Source organism: Vidua macroura, chromosome 3 (genome assembly GCF_024509145.1).
Source record: "Vidua macroura isolate BioBank_ID:100142 chromosome 3, ASM2450914v1, whole genome shotgun sequence".
Taxonomy (NCBI): Eukaryota; Metazoa; Chordata; class Aves; order Passeriformes; family Viduidae; genus Vidua; species Vidua macroura.
In genome coordinates this window covers 99,946,787-99,970,631 of record NC_071573.1, presented here as the reverse complement: position 1 = coordinate 99,970,631, position 23,845 = coordinate 99,946,787, and the positions used below count along the sequence as shown (strand labels likewise).

General features: G+C 38.1%; 1 protein-coding gene and 1 long non-coding RNA gene across 2 annotated transcripts in view; one reads left to right on the top strand and one right to left on the bottom strand.

Moving 5' to 3' along the window:
- TAF1B (TATA-box binding protein associated factor, RNA polymerase I subunit B) overlaps positions 1-23,216 on the bottom strand; it is a 46,169-nt gene extending 22,953 nt beyond the window's left edge. Inside the window, exons 1-8 of the mRNA XM_053973850.1 lie at positions 23,130-23,216; positions 22,288-22,386; positions 21,714-21,801; positions 19,867-19,964; positions 19,480-19,575; positions 18,747-18,879; positions 15,391-15,547; positions 9,005-9,104 (exon numbers count right to left, since the gene is read on the bottom strand). Coding sequence (XP_053829825.1) covers positions 9,005-9,104; positions 15,391-15,547; positions 18,747-18,879; positions 19,480-19,575; positions 19,867-19,964; positions 21,714-21,801; positions 22,288-22,386; positions 23,130-23,147 — 789 coding nt within the window. The 5' untranslated portion in view covers positions 23,148-23,216. The remainder of the gene's footprint in view (positions 1-9,004; positions 9,105-15,390; positions 15,548-18,746; positions 18,880-19,479; positions 19,576-19,866; positions 19,965-21,713; positions 21,802-22,287; positions 22,387-23,129) is intronic.
- LOC128805271 (uncharacterized) lies at positions 12,755-15,533 on the top strand. The gene is made up of 2 exons (XR_008436351.1): positions 12,755-12,812; positions 15,182-15,533. It is a non-coding gene; the product is annotated as an uncharacterized LOC128805271 (long non-coding RNA).
- Positions 23,217-23,845: the final 629 nt, after the last annotated feature.

Here is a 23,845-nt window from a genome sequence, read left to right as displayed (position 1 = left end):
GTTTACACTGGAATTTCTTTTCAAAATTATCATTCTTCTTCAAAAATTCCTTCTGCCTGTGTAAGTAATCTTTGCATGTATCAGCAATATGCATTTTACTTTTTCCTACATGGTTTATTCATAAAAAATGGTCAGCAGACCATTTTATTTAAAAAACCATCTTCAGACTAGAAAATTATGTAACATGTTACTAGCATAGCACTGTTATCATCTACTAAATTAGCAACATTAAAACAGTCACCAAACATTATAAATCACTTCCACAATAACAATTTGAGAACAATGACCTCACGCAATATTCACAATACAAAAGCATACAGAGAATTTCACTCCTTAGACAGTGGGACAAGAAACATAAAGCCTTAGAACAGTGATTCAGTTCACCTGTCCCTCCTAGCAGAGTACTATAATTAGGAGACTAAATCCACACCCACAACTAAAGAAATACCAGCACTTAAGAAATACTCTCAAGTTTATGAACTTCTATTACATACTCAAACTCTGTAATGAAGCAAATTCTAATCCTTTGCTTTTAAGTTGATGAAATTACAGTGCCATAAATAGAATCTTTGATATAAAACATTCGCAAAGAATGAACTATCATTTGCTCTATGAAAGCACTCAGCCACATTCCATCCAATTTAGGGTACAAATCAAGGAATTACAGGAGAAAACTGAAGGGACACATTGGCCTGAAGAGCAAGACAAGTACCTATATTTTTAGTGATGCTAAAAACAGTCATAGTGAGATCTCCAAGGATCTTCAGTGGTCAATATTACAGTTTCATATGAATTTATGCCACCTATGAGCAGAACACTCTACAGACATTCCTAAGTAACACCATCCCCTCTGCTTTTTCCTGGGCACTTCATGGTTCAAGGACAGAACTCGTCCTTGCCTGTGGTGCAATGAGGGTCACCAGTGATCTTTTGTTACGTGAGAACATTATTCATTCTTTCAGTTTGAAAAGAATGATGAAAAAGTCCTTAGGCTTTGTTATCAAGCTTTGCAAGCTTGCTCAGACCTCCAGAAGAGCTGAGTGTAGGCAAGAAGAGAGAAGTATTAGTACTCTAATAACAGTCCCTCTGCTAATCTCTATTCTTCCTTGCTATCTACATTTATGTGACCTAATGAAAATACTCTCAGTAAGTGAGAGAGCAGCTACTTTTCAAAGCTTCCCAGGGAAGATCCTATCTAAGTTTATACACTTCAAACACAGTAAAATATCTATGATATGCTTCTGACTGCAGGAAACAAAACAAAAGAAGTTCAAGGTATCAAAACCAAAATGCAAACAAGTGTTTCCAATGTGAATAAGCCAAACAATACAGTTAGATACAGGAGCGATAGTTTCCTTGTGTTATTAAGTACTGTAAATTCAAAGAATTAGTTTTTAATAAACCCATAATACTGATGCTACTTCTGGTCAGAAGATAAATTATTCAACAAATCCCAGCAGCATATTTTACACAAACCCCCTCACACTTTGTAACAAGCTGGTAGAGATTATTAGAAATTACTGGGGATTGAATGCCAAATTATTTCTACAATTGAGCCATTATGCTTGAAAGCTAAGGACTAACCAATTCCTGCTTTTGGCCATATATGGCAGGTAACTGTCAAATCACAGAGCAACTGTTTTTCCTTAATCCATGAGAAACCCTCCATTTTTATGTTTTCCTCCAGGCGACCTGACAGCTCTTCTTCCCCCAACATTCACAGGGAAATCAAAATCAGGAGGCGTCTTAAATTACTTCAACTTTTCAGCTAAATTTACAAAACAAAATGGCTTTTACTATGCTTAAACAAAGCTGAATTGATTCACATACATTTTTGTGGCACACCCCCATGTAACTCAAAGCAGTTTTACTGAGCTACTGAGTTGTTGGACGGTCACAAGGCACAAAGTGGTACAAGTATTAACAATCATATTCTGATTGTAATATTGCCTGTAATGAAGAAAGTGAGAAAAAGGATATAAATGTGAGGTTCCATATGTTAACCCATCTGCAATAGTAAAACTCTGGAACATATAATCATATTGTAACATAAATGATTAACATTACATGTCATTTATAATGTGGAAGACAAGTCCCACGCTGGGTGGTACTGCACAAGGACACAGGTCCTGAGTTTAAAACCTGTTCTCAAGTAGACCTTTCCAAATACAGTCCTGGTAGGTCACTACACTCCCAGACAGATCCGCCATATTCCTCTTTTTATTGTGGGATAATTGGATAAAGGGAAAACCACCAAAAAAAAGACAAGAAACTATAGCTATTCTGCAATGAAACACGATGGCTAAACTGTAAGCAGCAGGGAAACTTAAAAACCCAAACAACCCAAAAATCTTGAATTTCAATGCCACAGATAAATAGGTAAGTCATGAAATAGGAAGAAAAGCAAGACTGAGCTATAACTGGAAAAAGAATACGAATCCATTGCATTAAAAGCACATGTAAGGAAGGGAAAAATTACGTCTGCAAAAAAGTAAACCCACTATCTGATAAAATGGAGTATTTTAGAAAGGAGAGGCCCAGATAATTTACACACAAGAAGCTTCAAGGAAATAACTGAGGAGTTCTCTGAAACACAAATGTTGTTTTTTAAATAATCTCAAGAAATTCTAAACATCAAAGGGCTCTCCACTTTAATATGCAGTATTTAAAAAAATGTAAAAAGGGAGATTCAGGAACTGTAGAATGATTAGCTTGGCATAGATCCTGAACAAATTAATACTATGGCAATGGGAAAAACAGAAGCTAAAAATATCCTGTCAGTCAAGCAACCTTTGTACGGTCAGGAGAGGAGAGGAGACAGTGGACGGAAGCTCCAGCTCTCATAAGAAGCCGATCTGAAAACCTTTTTCCAAGGAAAGTTAAAGGGGAACCAAATAAAAATTACCACTAAGTCTCACTGGAAGAATGTAACTCATACTTTAATCAAAACTCAAGAGCTGCTCTGCAGGAAAGAGCATCATGAAGAACAAAGCAGCAAAACAGAAGCATGCTTGATTTGCTAGCCAAGGAGCAGCCTGGCAAATTCATCTCAGAAATCAGATCTCTCATGTCATCAACAGAAGTGGGATTGAAGCTGACACAGAAAGATGAGTGACAGAAAGATTAGTGCTAGAGAAATATGGATACCAAAGTGCTGCCAAGAATAAAACCAAGCAACACTTAAAAAATGGAAGAGGAGAAGAAAAAGTAAATACAAACTATTGAATACTGTTAAAGAAGAAACGAAAGAGTTGGAAAGTTTCCAGGCAGAATAGAGAAGAATGATCATTTCTCAATTTTTCAGGGAAACCTTTCACTCCTAAATAAAAGAGGAAAGGAATTTACTAAACTAAGCTAGGAAGGGTGTGTGTGTAAATGCGTAAGAGCAAGGTATGCATTCCTCCAACACAAATAAAATGAAGCCAAAGCATCATACAGAATAAAATACTTCATGCTCAACTGGCATATTCTCAAAAGAGCTGAAGATTCCAGTCTACTTTATAAATACATTATGGCATCTACTTCAATACCCATCACAGGTCACCTTTAGGGAAAGGAAAGCCTTGGATGAATTATAGAGCAGCAAACATTTGTTTTCAAACTGTTCAATTTCCCATCAAAGCTAACATCAGTTCATAATGGAGCATTAATTAAAGTCCTTATTTAACTGAACACAGATGAGCTGCCCAGAGCTACTGGCCTAATCCAACACAGAAAGAAACAAAATTTTAATGTAGAATGATAAACCATTAAACCTGAAGGAAACAAGGTATCAGCAAGAAGATAAGAACAAGAAACTTTCCAGTTAGGTGGGATAAAAGTGAAAAAAATCATGACATGTAATTTTGAGTTTCATGATTTACCTCTCTTGTCCACAACAGGTTTATGACTAGCAGAGTATATTTCTGCTGCTTTACCAGGATGCATTCAAGAATTTTCCACAGGCAAAGGTAAGGAAGAATGCTAACACCATTCTCAGCTGGAAGTTTGGAAAGTGTTTCTGTATCATGAAAAATTCTGATGAGTAACACTAGGAGTAATTTAAGAATTAAGACATCCAGGGACGGAAATAGGCAAATTAGAGCAGAATTCAAACCAAACAGTGCTTCTGTTAATCTAAGTTGGAAGCTGGATGTGTAAAAAGAAACAAAAAAAACTACACTAAGACAATCAAAAAGTAGTATAGATGGTAATTTTATCATGCTGACAAGGTCAAATCTTTTTAAGTAAGTACATTCCTTGTTATAGGCAGCAATACTCTGGATTATAAAAAACAAACAAAAACCACAAAAAAGAGAGGACAAAATTGAATTACAGAACAAAAAAGTAAATCTTTTTAAGAGACAGATTCCTAGGCAGCAAGGTGTTTCAACAACACCGTCAACACTAAAACATTCAGTGGGCCTTTAAAACATGTGGATTTAGAATTGTGCAGCCATATCCACCTAAGAGAAATGGAAGGGGAAGGGGGAATGGAGAAAGGCTTATGGAGAGAAGCCATTCCATGACCACATCCCAGGGCAGAGGAAGTAGCAAGGATAATTGAGGAAATAGCCATTCCTTTTGTCTTCAGGGACAAGTTGGTAGACAGGTCTGAAAAGAATTCAACTAACCCACCAAGCTCAACTTTCTCCAGGCCTCCCCATCCCTGGGGGGAAAAAAAAAAAAGAAGAGATTCTTGTTTCTTCCTAAAGCTTTCTTTTAAATTCGGAGAAGAGATTGAGAGAAGGGAACTTCTCTGAGGTCACACATCATGCTCCCTGACAAGTCCAGATACTTGTGCACCCTGAGACAACCATTTCCAAAGCTCTTTAGCACAACAGGATCCGAAAGATGCTTATGAGACTACACCTATCCTGCTGCACACAGCACATACTCCAAAGTGACGTGGTTGTTATCTTCAGTACTTTAGTAAATCATGTTGCCCAACATCCATGGGAGTGACCTGCTTACCTATATATACACTTTTATTTAAATTTGTGTGTGAGTGAAGAATGTGAGAATCAAAACAAAGCATTACTTTTGGACATTAAAAAAATCCACTGACAATGCGTTAAAGGTAAAATACACAGAAAAATAGCGTGTTTTATAAAAGTAATGAAAGCTAAAGGTAAATTTCAGGCAGTAAAGCACAAGAAACTTTTAAGCCCAAGAAAATAATACTGAAAGATAATTGGGTATACAGTCCCAAGTCAAAAATGAATGGCAAGACAGACCTATGGCAAAGACTAGTTGTTGATAGTTCAAGGCAAAAGGGATGATTTAATCAATTTTGTAAAAGGATAAAGATAAATCCCTAAAAGCAAAGTGGAGGAGATGTATCTTAAAGATGTATCCCTACTTCATGCAGAAATAAAAGAGGGAATTTGGTGCAGCTGGAGGACAGATTATATCAATAAAACAATACAAGCTGAAAACACATTATCCAGCGAACTTTATATATACTACTAATAATTTACAAATACATTTTAACCCCTACATTAATGGGTTTTAAAAGAAATAGATATCCTAAAATCCTAGATATCCTTTGTGCATTAAAAAGGGAACAAAGGTGACTTCCACCTAAAGAAGAAAAGATGACTGCACTTACCAAAGATGTATTGACTACCGGCACAAGCCTTAGGATGAGCGGAGATCTACTGTAGTTAAACAATTTGCAAATACAAGAAAAAAACCCTTGACCTCCTGCATAGAACAAAACCAAAAACTTATATATCTTATTCTTCCTTCATACATACAAAAAGATTTTAATTGAATGGAATAAGAATACTTGTTTTAGAAAAAAAAATTTTGCTTTTCCTTCCTTGTACTGGGAAGTTAGAACTTCTGAACAAAACAGGAGCATCTTGCTGCTGCTGCTGTTTGCCCTGTTAACCCTCTCATTGTACCTATTTTCCAAGGGCTAATTTATAATATACACATGATTTAATAGAGGAAGGGAAAAATAAGATGATTAATCAAGTAAAAGCTTAGAAAACTGATTTGGAACAATGGAAAGATAAATATATATGGAAGATAACTCATTTTTCTTAAAGATCTTCTATAAATTACTTTTATCCTTCAGAAAACACTTTTGAGTAGTACTTATCTCCAGCTAGGCCCTGACACCTGTCTAACAGTTATACATCATGATTAAAGATAATATAGAGAGCTGGAGGCTCCTTTTCTCTTTATGAGACAGTCATGCCCAGAGCTCACAGACCTCTGGACAGAACTGTTCAGATACGACCATACCTTTGTGGCAGCTATTTTAAATAAAGCTCAGTTTTAGCAGAATGAAGAATTATGCCCTTCTTGTTAGCTGTTCCACTACCAAAATATGAAGGGCCTATCTGCCACCTCTACAGAAAATGTGAAACAGAATACGAGGCATACTTGAGTTTGGAAGGGACCTCTGGAGATTATACATGGAGTCCAACACCTCTGCTGAAGCAGGATCAACTACAGCTCAGAACTGTGTCCCATCAGGTTTTGTGCACCTCTGAAGATAGGGACTCCACAGTGGTCCAGGGTTGCCTGTTCCAGCACTCAATCACCTTACACAGTGAAAAGGTTTAATATTCAAATGCAATTTCCTGTTTTTCAGTCTGTGCCCTATATTTCAGTTGTCTCCTGTCCTTCCACTGCACACCACCAAGAAGAAAGCCCAATGCCATCCTCAGACCTCCCTGACAGACATTTATACACATTACTGACATTGCCCCCAGCCTTCCCTCCTCAGTGATAAACCCCCAGCTCTCAGCCTCTCCTTGCACCTCTAATTGCTAAATAGGATGCAACACAGGGAAAAATTGTCAGTGATACAGACTCCATTCCTACACAACACAGAAATTTAGCACAGCTGGGAAGCCTAGTAAACTAGTCCCATTCCTTGCATATGGAAAACTACTACTAAGTGACAAGTCATAAAAAACCCTTTGTGCATGTATACATACACATGCCACTACACAGAAAGTAGATGACTCACTTCATAATAATGTTGCATTTACTTTTCTAACACCTGTAACAACTTCAACCTTGTACAAATTCAGCATATTTTGGGTATGTAGGAAATTGTTACTAAAAAAACTCTTTAAGCCACTGAGAATATTTATATACAAGATGAGCCTCATCAAGTTAGGCTTCATCTGCACTTAACTGATAAAGCGATATTTAGTATGATTTCAAATCCTTCAAGTTATTGTAACAAAATTACTTCTTGATTCAAATTTGGGATGCATAGAACACAACTAAATAAACTAAAAATCTGTTCAAAATTAAAAAGGAGACATATGGAACAGTCCTGTCAGTTATCAATATTTTGGAACATATTTGCAGCTTCTATTCACCAGCTTTGAAGTACAACAAATAATGTCATTAGAGCAACTTACACGCCTGGTTATAACAGCCATAATATCATAAAGGTTTTTAAGATAATTGTCTACAAAATATTCAATATAGAGCAAAGCAGAAAAGAATGTAAGGTATATTTTCAGAATGGAGTATTACACAATCTCATTTCCTGCTCCAGGACCATAACCTCATCTCTTGAATTTCTCAAAACTCAGATGCCAAAACTAGACACAGAAAGACATTGGTAATCTCAGTGCTTCAGTGAGAAACATGAGATGTAGGAAAGAGCTAGTAAGGATTTTGCAGTTATCAGCCTCATGATGTAGTAAAATCCATTAAAACTAAATAGAACTGAGGATGCCTTACTAAAGTAACATTGAAGGTAGAGTAAGGAGCAGATATTTCTAAAAGAGAAAGCCACAATAATAATGGAATGGCTGGCAAACAAATGGTACAGTAAGCCTACAGAACTATACCTCTATGTATCAGTGAAAACACAGTTAAGAGATTACTTGGTTAGTGTGCATATCTACTTATGCTTTGGAAGTGAAGGGAGCAGCCCTATCCCAAAAGGAAACAGTAGGATCCTCCAAAGGAAACTCATCTCGTCTCGGTAAACCAGTTCTCCCACTTGGAGGTACGGTACAAGCTTTACAGCTGCAATTCATAAAACAAAAACTCATCCAGAAGACAGAGGCAAAGAAGGACAAAGACTTAAAACCAAGTTTATACTCGTATCTCATATACCAACATCTTTTCTGTTAAGGACATATCTAAAACAAAGAAATCAAGAGGTTTTGTAATAAATTCATCTCCTGATTTTTAGAATTTATTTTTAGCGGTCATAATTCTCATTTATCCAAACAGGAAAGCAGTAACATAAAACCAGAAATAATATAAATGCTAAAACTTCTGAAGGCACAACTCCTAGCAACTCATGACCTGCTGAATATAAGCTACATATTGGAGAATGTTAATGTTACTTAAAACTTCATCAGTGAGGGCAATTCTTGGCAGAATTGCTGCTTTCTGCTCTTAAGAGCTAAGATTTTTATTTATTTTATACTTCAAAAATCTGTAATAAATTTTTATCTGCAACAGAAATGTCATTGGGCAATTGTTACTACAATACATAAGAATCTTAGATAAGGGAAATTAAATTTCACTCAAGACTGTTACTATTCAGTTCCTAGAAGAGCTGTATCCCCTCATGTAGATTTTAGATTTGATATATTTCAACCAGTAGAGCAAGGAACTGAACAAGGGATAGCATCTAAACCATATTTTATTAAAAGAATATGGAATTATAAAAAATTCAATAGATATTTCAAATAAGCACCAAAAGGGATAATATATGGCCCTTACACTTGAAGCTAAATTCTGTTTCTGAGTGTTTTGAGAGCAGTTCCGAATACCCTTTTCTCCACAAGTACTTATTGATTTCGTTCTAACTTACGTAATCAGTTTAATAAGACTGGTTAAAGATTAAAGCACTCCAAGTCACAGAGTGCACTACTTTCTGCCAGGCTCCAATACTGTGAAATATGAACCCTATTATATAACAATAGATTTAATAAATTTATTAGTACAGTGACCAAAATAATTAAAATACCACTAAATAACTAGGTTTTGGTTGGGTTTTTTTTAACTTTTCCTTTAAGAAAAAAATTACCTCTACACAAAAGATCTTAAGATCAAGTCCACATAGCTTCATTTTCTCCGGAAAATGCTGGAAAACATTCAAATATGGAATATGCCCTTCAACAACAAACCTGCATTAAAAAAAATGAAGACCAAATCAAAATAATACACAGGACAACAAATTCATATGTTTATTATAAAATTAATATACAAATCAACTTCTGATTTGAAATAACATCAGTATTATGCTACCTAAGCAATTCAACCTGAAGTTGCACACCTGAAATGCTCCACAGAACAAAAACCAGTTCAATCATTTAACAGGCTTTTAAGTTCAAGCTCAGATGTGACTGACAAATAATAACGTTATGGCAATAAGCATACAATCAACAAGCTTACATGGAGTTTGTTCTGCACATTCTTCAACTCCTGCATTTCTTGAACTGCTTTAAGCCTCCTTTGAATGGCATGGATTTTTTTTTTTTCAAAATTCTAAAGCTTTAAGTAAATTTTACTTTTAAAACACAGACTTCCTGCTGGAGGAGTTTGAATCGGGTAACATGATAGGGAAGAAAATCACAGAATGATGAGTGGATACATAGAACTGAAGCCACATTACTTATATTTCTATGATGATACTCTTAAAAAACAGTATTACTGAGGGATGAATAGAAATTGTTTTGTATACTAATAAATAAAAATAATTTAAATTTTATTTGCACACAAATGATGCATCTTTGTTGTTAAAAACTGGTTTTGGTAAGTAGTTGACCGTATTATTTGATATTTTTATTGAATACACACACACACACACGCATATATATATATATATATATATATATAAAAATATATATGTAAAAGAAGAGACTTAACAGATACCAATAAAAAGCCACCACTACACCAAACCCCTCCTCTTATCCAGCATCTTAACAGATACCCACAATAGGACAAGGAAGCATTGAACAAGCACATATCCTCCCAAGGCAACACACCCATTCCACATTAAGGCACACTGGTAGTCTCCCATAGGACTAAGCTAGAAATGCCTTCCCATCTCCTCTTCTCCAAACCAATTTTGTTAAAAGAGTATATTAAACCTGAATAAGTTGACATTACAAACAGAGAAGACACTAATTTTAGGACTAAAAACAATTTTCTCCCCTGCTGATGAGTGTTACCTGCACAGGACCTCTCTGATCTCGCTACATAGATTAGTAACTTCTTGGTCTACGAATTTTTAATGTCCCTTCTGAGCCTATAGCAACTCACAAGCTCACCTGCTATCTTCCTGTTCTGTGCCTCACCACTATTTGTTTCATGTTATGTAGTGAGTATCTACTGAAGTTGACTAAAATTATGTTTAAAAGCTAGTTACTGCAAAGTTTACAGTTATAGGCTACTTTTTTTTTAAGCAGTCTTACGTGAATTTTCAGTTTAATTGAAAAAATGAGTTAAACCCAGGATTAAAATAAAAAGCGCATTTCATGACTGAAACAGTCTCATAATAATGTCTCATATAATTCATAATGAAACTGTCTCATAAGAATAATCTATAATGATTCCTGAAAAATAATATCAATATGAAAAATCATATTGCCCAACAGCCTTGGTTCCAAAGCTCTGCTTATTAGTCTCTTAAGTGAAGAAGTAACAGGTGGTGCACAGTCCTTTCTAATCAAATTGTGTAATGATAATTTTGCTAATGAAATTTCAGTAGCTTTCCTCAACCAGCAGGAACAGCATTTCCCCACCCTGAGTGGAGATGTGCACTGGACTCCCGTGAGGTTTACTCCAAACGCAGCCCCCATTGCTGGTCCTTGCCACCCTGCCTGACCTGCTGAGCAGCTGGCACATCTGTTCCTTAGCTCCTTTTAGTCATCCACTACACTGAGGAACATAAGCTTCAGGTATGGTTTCACAAAGTTGATTGAGCCAAACTAAAAGCTCAACATAACTAGCAGGACCTCCCTCCTTGTCATCTAGCCATGAGCTGCTGTTGGTCATCTCTTCCCCAAATGTAAATCACAACAGCAGCAGAAAACCACCTGTTACCCTATTGCCAGCGAGGATTCTTTCATCATCTAACAAACTGTGAAGAGGTTCACAGATGGCTCTACAAGTGAAATAGTTGCCAGAGGGAAGGGGATGCATCACACAGGCAGGAGAAAAAAGGGAAGCAGGACCTTCCCCTTTCAACAACAGTGATGCATTACTGGCTCAGCTGATGATAAGCTTTGGCTGACACACGTTAAGGCACAATCACACCATTAGCTGTCAGATATGAAGGCCTGGAACCAAGACACTGAGAGCAGCAAACACCTGAGCCAGCACAGCAGCAGCTGGAAGAGGACAATCAGGACCTTGTTTCGGGTGTGGTGTAGTGGTGATGCAGCCAAACCACCCTCACAGCTTGCTGCCTCTGAAATGGGAAATCCCACCCTCCTTCAGTCCCCTGCCACACACTCCTCCCTGCTGACAAAAGTGCTTGTGTGACTTCTCAGAGGATCAGACTGGGAATTAGTCTCTTCAGGGTTTCACTCCAACAGACTCAGATGACTATAGAACATTATTGCCAGCACAAGGCAGAAAGGGACAGCAGTGAAGCACACTAACCTGCACTAGAATGTCCAGTGAAACTTTCTTTTACAAAATTTATCTTCTATAGATCTACTTTCACCTAATAAACCCTAAACCGGATGAATGCTAGTATCCATAGCAAGAGAAAGAACGGGAATGTTTATGCAAGACCACAGCAACAAAAACTTGGGAGTAGCTTAAATTGATGCTGGAACCCCATCCTTACACTGCAAGAGACAAGCAGTGTCCACCAAAACATTAAAAAACAAAAAAACCAGTTTTCACTAATTTGGATGTACCAAGTCAAAGCACTGCAACTTTTTAAAAGTAATATCTTTTCTAGCTTAAAATTATTGTCTCCAGAAAAAAAAGAATGCTCTTTCCTCTCAGAAAGTTGTTTTTACACTCTAAAAATACAGTACAAATACCCTTTTGTGAACAGAATGTGCTGATGATGCAAGTTTTAACACTTAACCCAGAAGTCCAGGTTTGGAATAGCACTTCAGAACAGTTTCTTTTGTCTGCTGTTCCTCCAAACCCTTCATTTAACAGACAGATGGTCAAAACACCTGTAGGACTATGTTCCATCAGGGAGGTGATTGAAAACTTGACTGGCAGACGTAGTACACAGTCCAAGTTCTTTTAATTACAGCAGCAACATAGATTAACAAGGCCCAAGTATGAAAAAAATCCTAGGTCCTCAGCATGCTAGAAGGAAGTGATGCATTTGTTAAAGCCACAGTAATGCCACAAACTGATTATAAGTTTAGTCTTGCCAGCACAACTAGGCATAACCTCATTTGAAAGGCATTATTTCTCAGAATCTCAAGAGTCTAGCATCTTGAATTTTTTTCCAAAACCCAACTATTTTATTATTTAGATGAATAACATACATCACATGGAATATTGTAAGACTATTAGCAATAGAAAAGGATTTAATGTGTAGCATAGACATGAGTAGAATGTTGTTGAAAGTGTTATTTTTAAACCAAAATGTTCCTATCAGAGGAGGTAATTGTAGTGTTTTTCTGCTAAGTGTGTCAAGTAGCAAGGAAGAGTATATTTTTGGTGTTGTAAATCCTTTAAAAGCTGGCAGATTGCCCAACCGTAGTGCCTAAGCATGTATCACAAGGGAGGAGTGGTAGTCAGCTGACTTCAGGGTACAGAGAAAACCAAACTGAGGAAAAAACAAGGCAGAACTTTAAACAGAACTCTAATTCAGCTGGTTTAAATAAAACCATTTGCCTACAAAGACTTAAAAGGTAATGCTAAATACTTAATGCTTTCTCTGCATAGTTTTCATCTTCAGTCTGTCGTTATTTTGTATCTTAATGCATGCAAAAATGTGAACATTGTCTGATTTTTTTAAACTTAAATATTCAGAAGTCAGAAAACAAGTATTTTATGGTTGTTCATGCAATTTAAAATTCTTTCTACTTCTTCATCAAACTTGTTGAAAGGCAAAGACCTTTAGGGTAGGGAGGGAAGCATGATAACATAATTACAATCTTATATAACTATCATATCATGGTAAAACTTTGCAATACAAATAACATTCTTTTAAACTTCATTTTCTGTACTTAATCCAGTTCGTATGTTCAGTGCATTTAAAGTTACTGAATCATTTTGATTTACAGTCTTACTGTAAATCAATTTTTTACTGTAAATCAATTTTTTACATAAATTGTATCTAATTACATTATATCTTCCTATTCAAATAATCTCATTTCAATTTCCAATTATTAGTTTTAGATTATGCCATTCTGTGCTATATTTGCTACTTGACTTTTTTTTAAACTTTTTCCAACCTTTTTACTGCTTTCATGTTTTCTCTAAATCCATTCAAGTGTGCTCATCTCTTAAGGATATTAGTCCAAAGGATAGTCTCCAGGTTCTTTTTCCAAGATCTTTTCTGCAGTCTCCAACTTTTAAAGTGCCAAATACAATAATTTACCATTCATTTGCAAACAAAACTATCTATCTTCCCTCTTGACAGCTGACTTCAACAGTTGTTGTTTGGTTGGGTTTTCTTCCAACCACACTATTGTACTAAGACAGAAACATGTGAAGATGTCTTTGCCTGGTATGAGCCAACAATGCTTCCAGAGACAGTTTCCAAGATACAATAACCAAAGACTATATATTTAATTATTAATTTTCCTCTCCTAACAGCATAATTCTTTAGTGTGAACGATTTGCTCTATCCCAGAAAATGTAATTTACAACCTGGATTTTTGCCATTTACAAACATTATCAGACATGTTTTACACTATTTATTTGCTAATCATTCACAAAACTACAGAATATGTTATGGTAGTTCTGACTTGTACAGAATTTCCTAAGGAAGAATTTAGCCAGTAAAAATCTTGTTATTGAGCACTACTTTTGAGTTCTACTATTTCTTAATCTACTCATTATATACTTTTGTATTGCAGGGTATTAGCTTGAATTCTGAATATTATAGCATTTTAATGAAAATTTTACAAGCATCTTTTATGCAACAGCATATCCAGTTATGCAAATATGCAATGGCTCGTGCAATTCTGATCAATGAAGGCAACAGCCACCCATAAAGTAAAATCAAAGGGTTAAATTGTTTTGCATAGCAATTGATTATCTAGTAGTAACTACTGTACTTCAAGCCATGAAAAACTCCCCTTTTGGAAAGTACTTGCAAAAAAGATCCTTGAATATCCATCCCTCTTGGAAAGTTTGGACAAAGCTAGAAAAGTGCAGGTGGAACCAGCAGGGGAGAGAGGCTACGATGGAGCATCAGGCTCTGGGGGAAAAAGCCCCTTGCATTCATCACACTTTCAGCAGCTACACCAGCTGTAACCACCACAGGTGGGGGAGAATGTACTCACTGCCTTGACTTTTAACTCACAGGTTATGTATTTGAAAAATAAAAATTAAAGCACTGAATTTTAAATCAGTTTTTCCCTTATTCTGTCTGAGTTTTCAATTTGATTTGCCAATGTATTTACTTGAGTATTTTTATTCCTTTTATTTCGGCCAAGTAATATTTTTTCATCATCTGTTTAGAAATACCCAGTATTTCAACAGTTGTTAAAAAAGGGTATCAGAATACAAAAGGTTTTCCAAGGAAAATCTAGTAATTCCTGAACTTATTTCAGCCTGATTTAAAACATTTATTGCCAACAAGAAGAGTTGATGAATTATTTTTCATTCCTGAAGTAAAGTTCATAAGGAAAGTGTTCATGGCCTTGTTGCAGGGGAGAGAAGGGAGCTGCATTGTCAGCAGTAGCCTGACAGTCTCCATTTAGCATCAAACCCTATTATTAGCACAATTTATTTCTACATATTAAAAGGTATTATTCTGAACTCTGATAATTACAGATACAAAGATATGAAGACAAAATGATCTTATATTAATTTCAACTCCATTGCATGAAGTTACTTTGCTGCATTTCAGATCACTGTATACTGCTGGTATTGTTTGCATGATGGCAGTGATGTTAAGTCCTGGCGAATGTTCACTCATTCCACTTTGACACGCTGACAACAGCAAGTATCACAGAAGTGTGGCGGTACACACCTCCAGCAAGTCTTAAGCATTTTTGAAAGAGAAGGACAAAAAGCTTCTCTAACTTCAAACCATTCTTCCTTACAGGTTTTTGAAATGCATTGCAATCAACAGAAAGTGTCCTCCAACAGCAGCTGCACAAGCGGACAAATGACAAAGGAAAGACAAGACAACTAAATATAAAGAACTTCTCACTATTACTGAGCAAATTCATATGAGGGCAATAGTACAGATCTATTTTTTTTAAAAATCATTATTTATAAAAGCAACAATTCTTCACTAGAGACTATTCATACCTTAAGAGCTCGGACAATGTAATTGGTTCTCTCACCCAGAGTAATGCCATGTAACAAAACGAAAGTGTCATTGGCATCGTCATCCTCAGTTTCTCCTTTTGGTTCTTCATTAAATACAAGCTGCCATCTACTGATCCAGAGTACACTGACGTGCTTTCTTGAGTTTATGTTAAAAGAAAAAAGCAATTGATATGACAGACACATGAACCATGGTGTACAAAAAACAAGATAAAGGAACATATAAGATTTGTTCAGCAACTAGTAACATTTTGAAATCATTACTTTGAATTTTTTGCTTGTTTGTGTACTTTTCTATGACCCCAATTTAGTAATCTACCACAATATGAGATAAGAACCTGTTTCACAAAGGTTATTCCACTTGACTAGGACATTAACTCCTATATAACATACAACTAATAGACTTATGAGACGGAAATACTGTTTTCCATTTGAGATATAAAGAAACTGTGAGGAAAAAATGAAAATTTGATGTATTTAAATCACTGCCTCGGAGTTTGGGATTAAAACACGGTTTTAAACTTCAACCCAGGCAGGACTTTAATGCAAAAGTCATTCACATTGCAGAAATGTTACTGATGTTAAAAGTCCACCCTGAATCCATCTGTCCTATAATCTCTAACTGTGGAAATACAGGTATTCTTAAAAAAAAAATATATATAAATTCAATGTCAAACAAATAACTTTACAACAAGAATGTAGGAAATGGTGAAGAGGGTGGGAAAAAAAACCCCAAATAAATTAACATCCAAACTTCTCTTCTTCCTTACTCAGGTGAATCACTAAAAACTAAGAGAAACAGAGAAATGACAAAATTTTGTTTAGTGGAGTGATTTATAAGTTTGGAACCTTTTCAGAAGTGAAACCTGTGAGTTCAGGAAAAGAAGATAAAAAAAAAAAAATTTAAAAAATTCTGTAAGCCTCTCTTCCCTACATCATGACCCAGCCAGGATGAAGGAAAATGCATTTAAAGCACATAAGCACAAAATGTCAGCATTGACTCTGCAGAGGTTTTCCTCGCTTCACTTCCCCACAAACTGTTCACCCGTTCAGACAGGAATGGCGAGAGCTGGATCCAAAGCTCCCCAGCTGGGAGCTGCAGGGCCAGGGCAAAGAGCCCGCTGAAAACAACCTGGACCTTCCGAGAGCCTGGCAGCTCCGCGGGCGGGCGACAGCCACACCTGCGAGGTGGCAGGGTCAGCGGGGCAGGTCCACAGTGCCCGCAGGACGGGGACACCGCACACAGCGCGTTCCAAGGCCGGGCTGCGGTGCCACCTACCGGCCCCGGAGCCGGCGCTGCGGGCACGGCACAGCCCCGGCACGGGCTCTCAGAGCCGGCCCGAACGCCTGGTGCAGAGCAGAGCATCCCAGCACGCACAGGTGCATCAGGGAACAAAAGCAGGAACACGGGAACATCGGGTTAATCCCTGGAGTCAACTGCTTCACCTTTCACATGGACACTGCACTTAAAGGCAGCTTCATGACTGAAGCTTCATTGTTAATTTCACATTCAACTCAATTTATTTAAAATAATCCTCATTATATTTGTAGCCTTAATGATGGCACACGATTTCCTTTTATTTCTTCCAGCTTATGCATGGCATGACAACACACAGTTACACACAGCTAATAATTTAAGAGTTTTATAGGCTTCTCTAGCAATATCTCAGTGCTATACTCAGTGGAAATTGCTATTAACCCTACACGAAAATAACAACAAAAAAAAATTGCCATATGGACAAGCCTCTTAGGGAAAGAAAGGTGTTGAGGTTCCTCGTCTGTAGCAGCAACAGCTCAGCAGAAATGACACCAAAGAAAATATTTATGAATCTTCACAAGAGTTTATAATAAACTAGAAATATGCTAAATTTCAATAGAAAAAACTATTTCTATGTTTGTCTGATTTTGCCGAAACTTACTTTAAGTATCACTGAACTCTTAACTAATTTCAAGTGATTTTAGTGAAACTGATGACTACTGGAATTCAGTCTCCGAAGCAGCTAACCAAGACAATAAATTATGACCTACTTAGGACTACCTTGCTGTTCTAAAACTTTAAGCAACAGACCTATAAAAGGCACAAGTACCGAGGAAGAAAGGAGTTACCCTAGACATCAAAAAGGGGAAGAAAATTTAAGGGAATACTTTCACTAGAAATTCTTCACTCAATCCTTGTCTTTTTGTATTATATTTCTCTAACACCCAAGATTCTACCTGTACAAATATACAGTGACTCTTTACCTCAAAATATGATTTTAATATGTAAGTATGAAAGGTTCTAGCATAATATGAAAAAAATTTGCATCACCATTTTTATAACTTCCCCCCAACTCTGTCTGGAGTTTTCTAATTGCTACTGATCAAATTTTGTACTCTATTATCACTCCTGGACTTTACAAAATAAAGATAAAAGCTTGAAAAAACAAGATTGTGCTCTTCTGAGGGTAGAGAGGGAGGATAGCACATAACAGGGGAATAAGAAACACAGAGACAGATAAAGAAGGAAAAAGTAAGCAAAGAATAAAGCAAGAAAGAAAACCATCATAAGTTTAAAACACAAGCAAAAGCTTTCAAATGGGCCTTGCAATGCATTTCCAGTATCAGGCCTTGCAGCATTGTCTGGTATTACACTTGCCCAGCAGAACCTAACACTCCAATTCTCTACAACATTTTAATTAAGAAGTTCAGCATTCTGCAGCTATTTTCCTGCTGCTATTGTGAGCAGAAAAGAGAAACTGAGGGAATGCTAAAAATAAATAAATAAATAAAAATATGATTTTTCCTAGAAAGGATCATTGGGAAAGCAGTAAAAAGACTGCAGATACAAAGGATACAGAAATGTCAAAATAATGTAAAGAAAAAAAAATTAAAAGCTAAATATATCTATGGGATAGAAAAAAAATACACCTCCTTAAAGAACAGACTCATGTTTTTTAACATTAAAGTCATGACCGACAGCTCTGCTATTGGTTAAATACGTGCTTATTCTTCAAAGCTGCTGTGTTTTTGAACATCTAGCTTGGCAGATATAACAGCAATTTTTTTCCCACTCCGAACAGGAGGCATGGAGCAAACTTGCTATAAACCAGAACTTCCTCCTGCATTTCCCACTGTATTTCCAGGTCCTGTTCAACTTTTATCTCCTCGGGTGGGGGTTGGAGGAGGAAGTCTTCTATTTCTAGTAGAATATAAAGTAGTACAGTGTCAAACAAGACTGAAAACTTTACAACTTCCAACCAGTTCCTCCAATTCACTGTACACAAATACACTCTAAATCTATTTATATTTAAAAACTACAGAAAAACTGGTTTTCAGATAGTTCAGCTCACTGCTCTTACCTGAGACCTTGCTCACCGATGAAGCAAAGCTGCAGTCGGTCTGCAGATCCCCCTCACTTTCAGAGAGAGACAGCAAGTGCAGAAGACTGGGTCTCTCTGGATCACTGTCCACATCAGTACTGCTCCCACATACCTGGGGTTTGTAAAGAAATGTTTGTATTAGCTACTCTTAGATACGGTTTCGATCTTAACAAACCACATAAAGCACGACAGATGAAAAATTAACAGTAAAAGTTAAAACCCAAACTGTTCACATTTTTACTCCATGAACCACAAGTAAGTGGAAAAAAAAAAAGACAAGAAAGTATCTTTCAAGGATTTCTCAAGACCAAAAAGTTCTAGTGACTACATTTAATCTGGTACAATGACCAGAAAGTTGGCAACACACAGAATCAAAGCTTGATCAAATGAGTAACTTGAAGAGAGCAAGCAGGAAAGGATGGTAGCTGATGATACATTTTGCATTGTCATTTGGATTTACTGATTATCTATGTCAAGACAAGGCAAAACTTTTAAATAAGCAGTTTCAAATAGTCACAGAAATACTCATCTGTTAAAATAGACTCGAAAAAGCTCCAAAACCCAATAAAATGGACATGTGCAAGCCTGTTTATATAACCTCCTTCATACTGAAGTGACATTATTGGCAGCAAGATAGTCGCCTAAACAAAGATTTCTGTTATTGCTTTTAAAAAGATACCAAACACTTCATGGGATTTGAGCTTTCACTTACTGATAATGCTTTGACAGTTTCCCCAGCTGGTCTCTTGCAATATGCCTGTTTGCTCTTCTGAAGGTAACACCTCCAAAAATTGCACAGAATTTCATCCTGATAAACAAAAATGGATGGTAAATGGTACAATGTTTACAAGATCATTAATTGCTGAGAGAACAAAGCGTAATTTCTAACTCAGGAATCTGAATAATATTCCATCTCTAATTTTATTAACTGTGATTTATAGAATATGTTTTAAAATTACCAGAGAAACAAATTTTTATTTCATATGCTCAATGACTTTAAATAGGGACTTGTGTGATTCACTTTAAAAATTAAAATCTTTTAAAATCCCACTTTCTGTAACACACACAGAGTGTAGAACTCACACTGACATCTACATACCTTCATTTGTGGACATACTCCTAATGCTTCTAGAGCTTCCACTTGTTTCTTGAGTACAAGCTGAAAGCCTTCACAAATATACCATTCACAGCCTCCATCTAAGGGGAAAGAAAGGGAGGCTATGTTTGTTTGTGCTATTTTGCGTTTCTTTAACTTTATGCACACTTATCCCCATATCTCTATTTAATAATTTCAGACCCTAGTGCATAAACCAGCTACACTGAACACCCCACTAACTTCCATTTATTCACGAGAAGAAAAGTTACTAAAAAAGAACTTCAAACATTTCCCAAGAATAATATAATTCATTACAATGTCTAGTGTGGCATTTGTAATTGAGCAGAGCGTTGTTAAATTACCAGTTTAAAAATAACTGAGAACCTGCCATTAAAAATGAAATATGAACATTCCTTTCCCACCCCTGACACAGAAAACTGGAACATTACAGTAGTGAGTCAGGCAAAAAACAACCAATAGCACTTTGGTGCTTTACCATTCTCTCACACAGAATCACAAATGTTTAAATAAAAGAATATCCCAACTTCTAACAAATCCTAGCACAACATGAATTTCACAGGGAATGGGCCTGCTCCAATCTGCTCACTATTTCTTCAGGCTGCACTACAATTACTTTTCGCCCTTACCTCTCTAAATTCACTGCTAACCTTTTCTACAGGCTTTTGGTTTGAGAAATTTTCTCTGCATTTCTCAATTCCCTTTTCATTCCTTCACACCTGTTCTTCACTACTTTTCTTCCAAAACACACCTTGCATCTCACCATCTTGGACGTTATCTGCCCAAAGCTTCTGCCCTGCTATAATGATGCTGCTCTTAACTGCTAACAGTGAACTAACAGACACAGCTTACTCCTGTACATTCATGGAATAGAGTGTAACATGACTGCATTGTAAAGGTAAGGATTTCTTTCTTAAGAAGCCTGCGGTTGGCTAATGACCTTCCCAACAGGATAAATTAAAAGCATGAGTGGTCCAGACTTTAAAAGAAATACAAGATAAGGAAAAGTGGAGAGGTCCTTTTCACACCTCCCTTCACTTCCACACAATTGTTCTTTTCAAAGGAATGTAGCAATCCACTGCCTCTGCAAGAGAGCAAAGGTAGATGAGCATATCAGAGAGGACAACCCCTTGCTTTATTTGGCATTTTAATGCAGTTCTGTTTTCTGAGAGTGGCCACAACAGTAAGAGATGTATCCAGCCAACTCACACAGCTCTAGCAGCAGCTTTACCACTACATCGTTATGGCGCAGATCCTCCTGTGTAATTACCACTATTCTTCTGAATATTCATTAAATTTAAAGCAAAAAAGTGACTCTGGATGAAAGATGCAGCACTGGTTCAGCTACTGGAACTGCATGAAACCTCTTCTGTGCAGTTTGTGTGTAAGCTGCAGGGCCAAGTGCCTGTAATACAGGCCAGACTGACACCAAGAGCCGGACCACCATCACATCTCACTTGCCAAGACAAACAACCTCTCTGGTTTTGTGACAGCCATCACAGGGAAGGAACAAAGGATCACCACATCTGAATGCATGCCTCCAGTAGCTTCAGTGAGTATTTGCTTCCAGAAGTCAAAGCAGCAGTAGCACATAGCTCTATTCAATTAAAAAACCCCCACCACTGGGCTCACCAGAGGTCACCTGTGGCTCAGGAAGTCACCAAATGTGATCTCTGAAGGTTGTGACAGCATCAGGGAGGTGCATTTTGTTCCCACTCCTACAGTCTTTCCTGCCTATCCGCTTTTGTTCTCCACCAAAGACATAATGGCCTAGGTGAGCAGTGGCTGAACAGCCACCCTTTTGCAAAACATAAACAGAAACTTATACATACCAGTTTTTTCCTGCTTTTTTAAACCTTTGGTGATTGATTGGACTCTTGAATTAGTAATAAAATCAGTGTTTACAACTTCTCTAGTTCTCTGCAAAACAAGAATACATCTTAGCAAGAAAAAGAGCCAGGTCTAACTTGCACAGATTGCCCCATCATAAAACATAATGGAGGAATTAATTCAAATTTCCTAAACTGACAGGAGATGAGACAGTCTGAAATTTTCATTCCGAAACTTCAAAACCAGACAATTACTATCATGGACACACAGGTGACGTGCATCAGGGTTTGCCTAGATTTGGACTGCACAAAAGGCAGCAACACCCAGACAATGCTTCTAAGGCACCTAGAGAGCACACTGACACCACAGCTACAGCAACACAGCAGGCCAAGATGGCTCATTCGAAATGTTGTGATTTCAAGGAACATTAGTTTTAAACAGTGTAAACTAAAGCATGAAAAAGGAAGAATAAAAATCCTGCCCTCAATGCCGAGAAGAAAAATCTGTAATTTTCTTATATAAAGTCAAGAAGCAATCAGAATAAACCTTTTCGAAGGCAGTAACTCATCTTTTTACCTCAGTAACGTTGTGGCAAGATCTACAATAAAATCTGCCTCCATCAGTGAGACCCCAGTTCACTTCTGAACACTGAACACAGCGCTCATTAAAGTCTCTCTGAAAGAAAGAAAAGCCAGAAGACTTTCACAATTGCTCAAGTAACATAAATGGCATTATTGCTAGGCTACTGCCCAGCTTCTGAGATTATTTATAGAGGAGAGGATTTACACCCCTTGTGTTAGCTCTGGCTGGTAACAAGTGATCATCGCACTTGCCATCAGCCGCAGGTAACTCTAAACACGTAATTGCAGCTGTAAAGCGCCAGCTCCCGTGTGTGTGAGCGTCAGAACAGGAGGAATGGTGATCCACACCTCGCACACACGTGGCGGGGCTTTAAATAAAGCCACCCATCAGAAACTAAAAAGGAGACGGAAACTGGAGGGGGAGGCGAAAAGAAAAACAAATTTCTGGAACTGCAAAGAAACACACGCGGTGAGAGAAAGCCCGCACGAGCCGGCGGTTCCCAGATAAACCAGAGAGGGAAAGAGAAGAGGGAAACCGACAGAGTAAAACAAAGTGGTTTCCAGAAACGCCCACATGCGTGCTGGGGAGGGGCAGCTCCGCCGGGCCCGGCTGAGGGGCGGCCGGCGGCACATCCCGGGCCGGGACCGAGCGCCGGCCAACGCCGAGGGGCCGGGCAGGGCCTCGTCCGCCGCCTCCGGGCCCCGGTGTGGGCAGGGCAAGGACCAGGCCGGGGCAGGCAGCGCCCGCCGACGCCTCTCCCTCTCCCCCCGCCGCCCGCAGCCGCTGCCCGCCCGGCGGGGAAGCGCCCCCGGCCCGGCGAACCCCGCAGGCCCCACCGTGTCCTCCTCGTCCATGGCGGCCGCGCCCCGGACGCACCATGGCAACCGCGCCGGGCGCCGCCGCGGCCCGCCCGGAAACCGCGGCCCCGGCGATTGCGTTCCGGGCCGCCGCGGGCCTCGGGGGCACAGCGTGGCGCCCAGGGGACACGGGCGCTCCAAGGGGTCTTCACTGAGGGGACGTAGAGCCAGGTGTTGGACATTAGATGGGAGCAAGAAAGTCTTTCCTGTGAGGGGGGTGAGACACTGCAGCAGGTTGTTCAGGGAGGTTTTAGGCACCGCATCTTTGGAAGCCTGGGATGGATTGATGCCTTGAGAGGCTCCCTGAACAGAGGCTAGACTGTGTTAAAGGAAGAAAGTAGGGGTTTATTAAAAAGGCCTTCAAAGAATACACCCTGGGCAGTACAAGAGCCTGGCTGTGGCTCCACCCAAGATGGACCCAAGATGGACTCAGAGTCACAAGTTTTTACACTTTTACAAGTTTTGGTCCATTTACATATTGGGGTTAATTGTCCAATTACAGCTTCAGGTTATGAAGTCCCATCCTCCAAGTTTGCTCTCCTCAATTCGCTGTTTACACTTTTTGGGCCCGAAGCTGCAACAATGTCCTTGGTTCTCAGGCTGGAAAAGGATTGTTTTGTCTGACTAAACTGTGAGGAGAGCTTGCTAACACTTTATATGAAGTTCAGAGTTACACACTAATGCAGTACAGAATC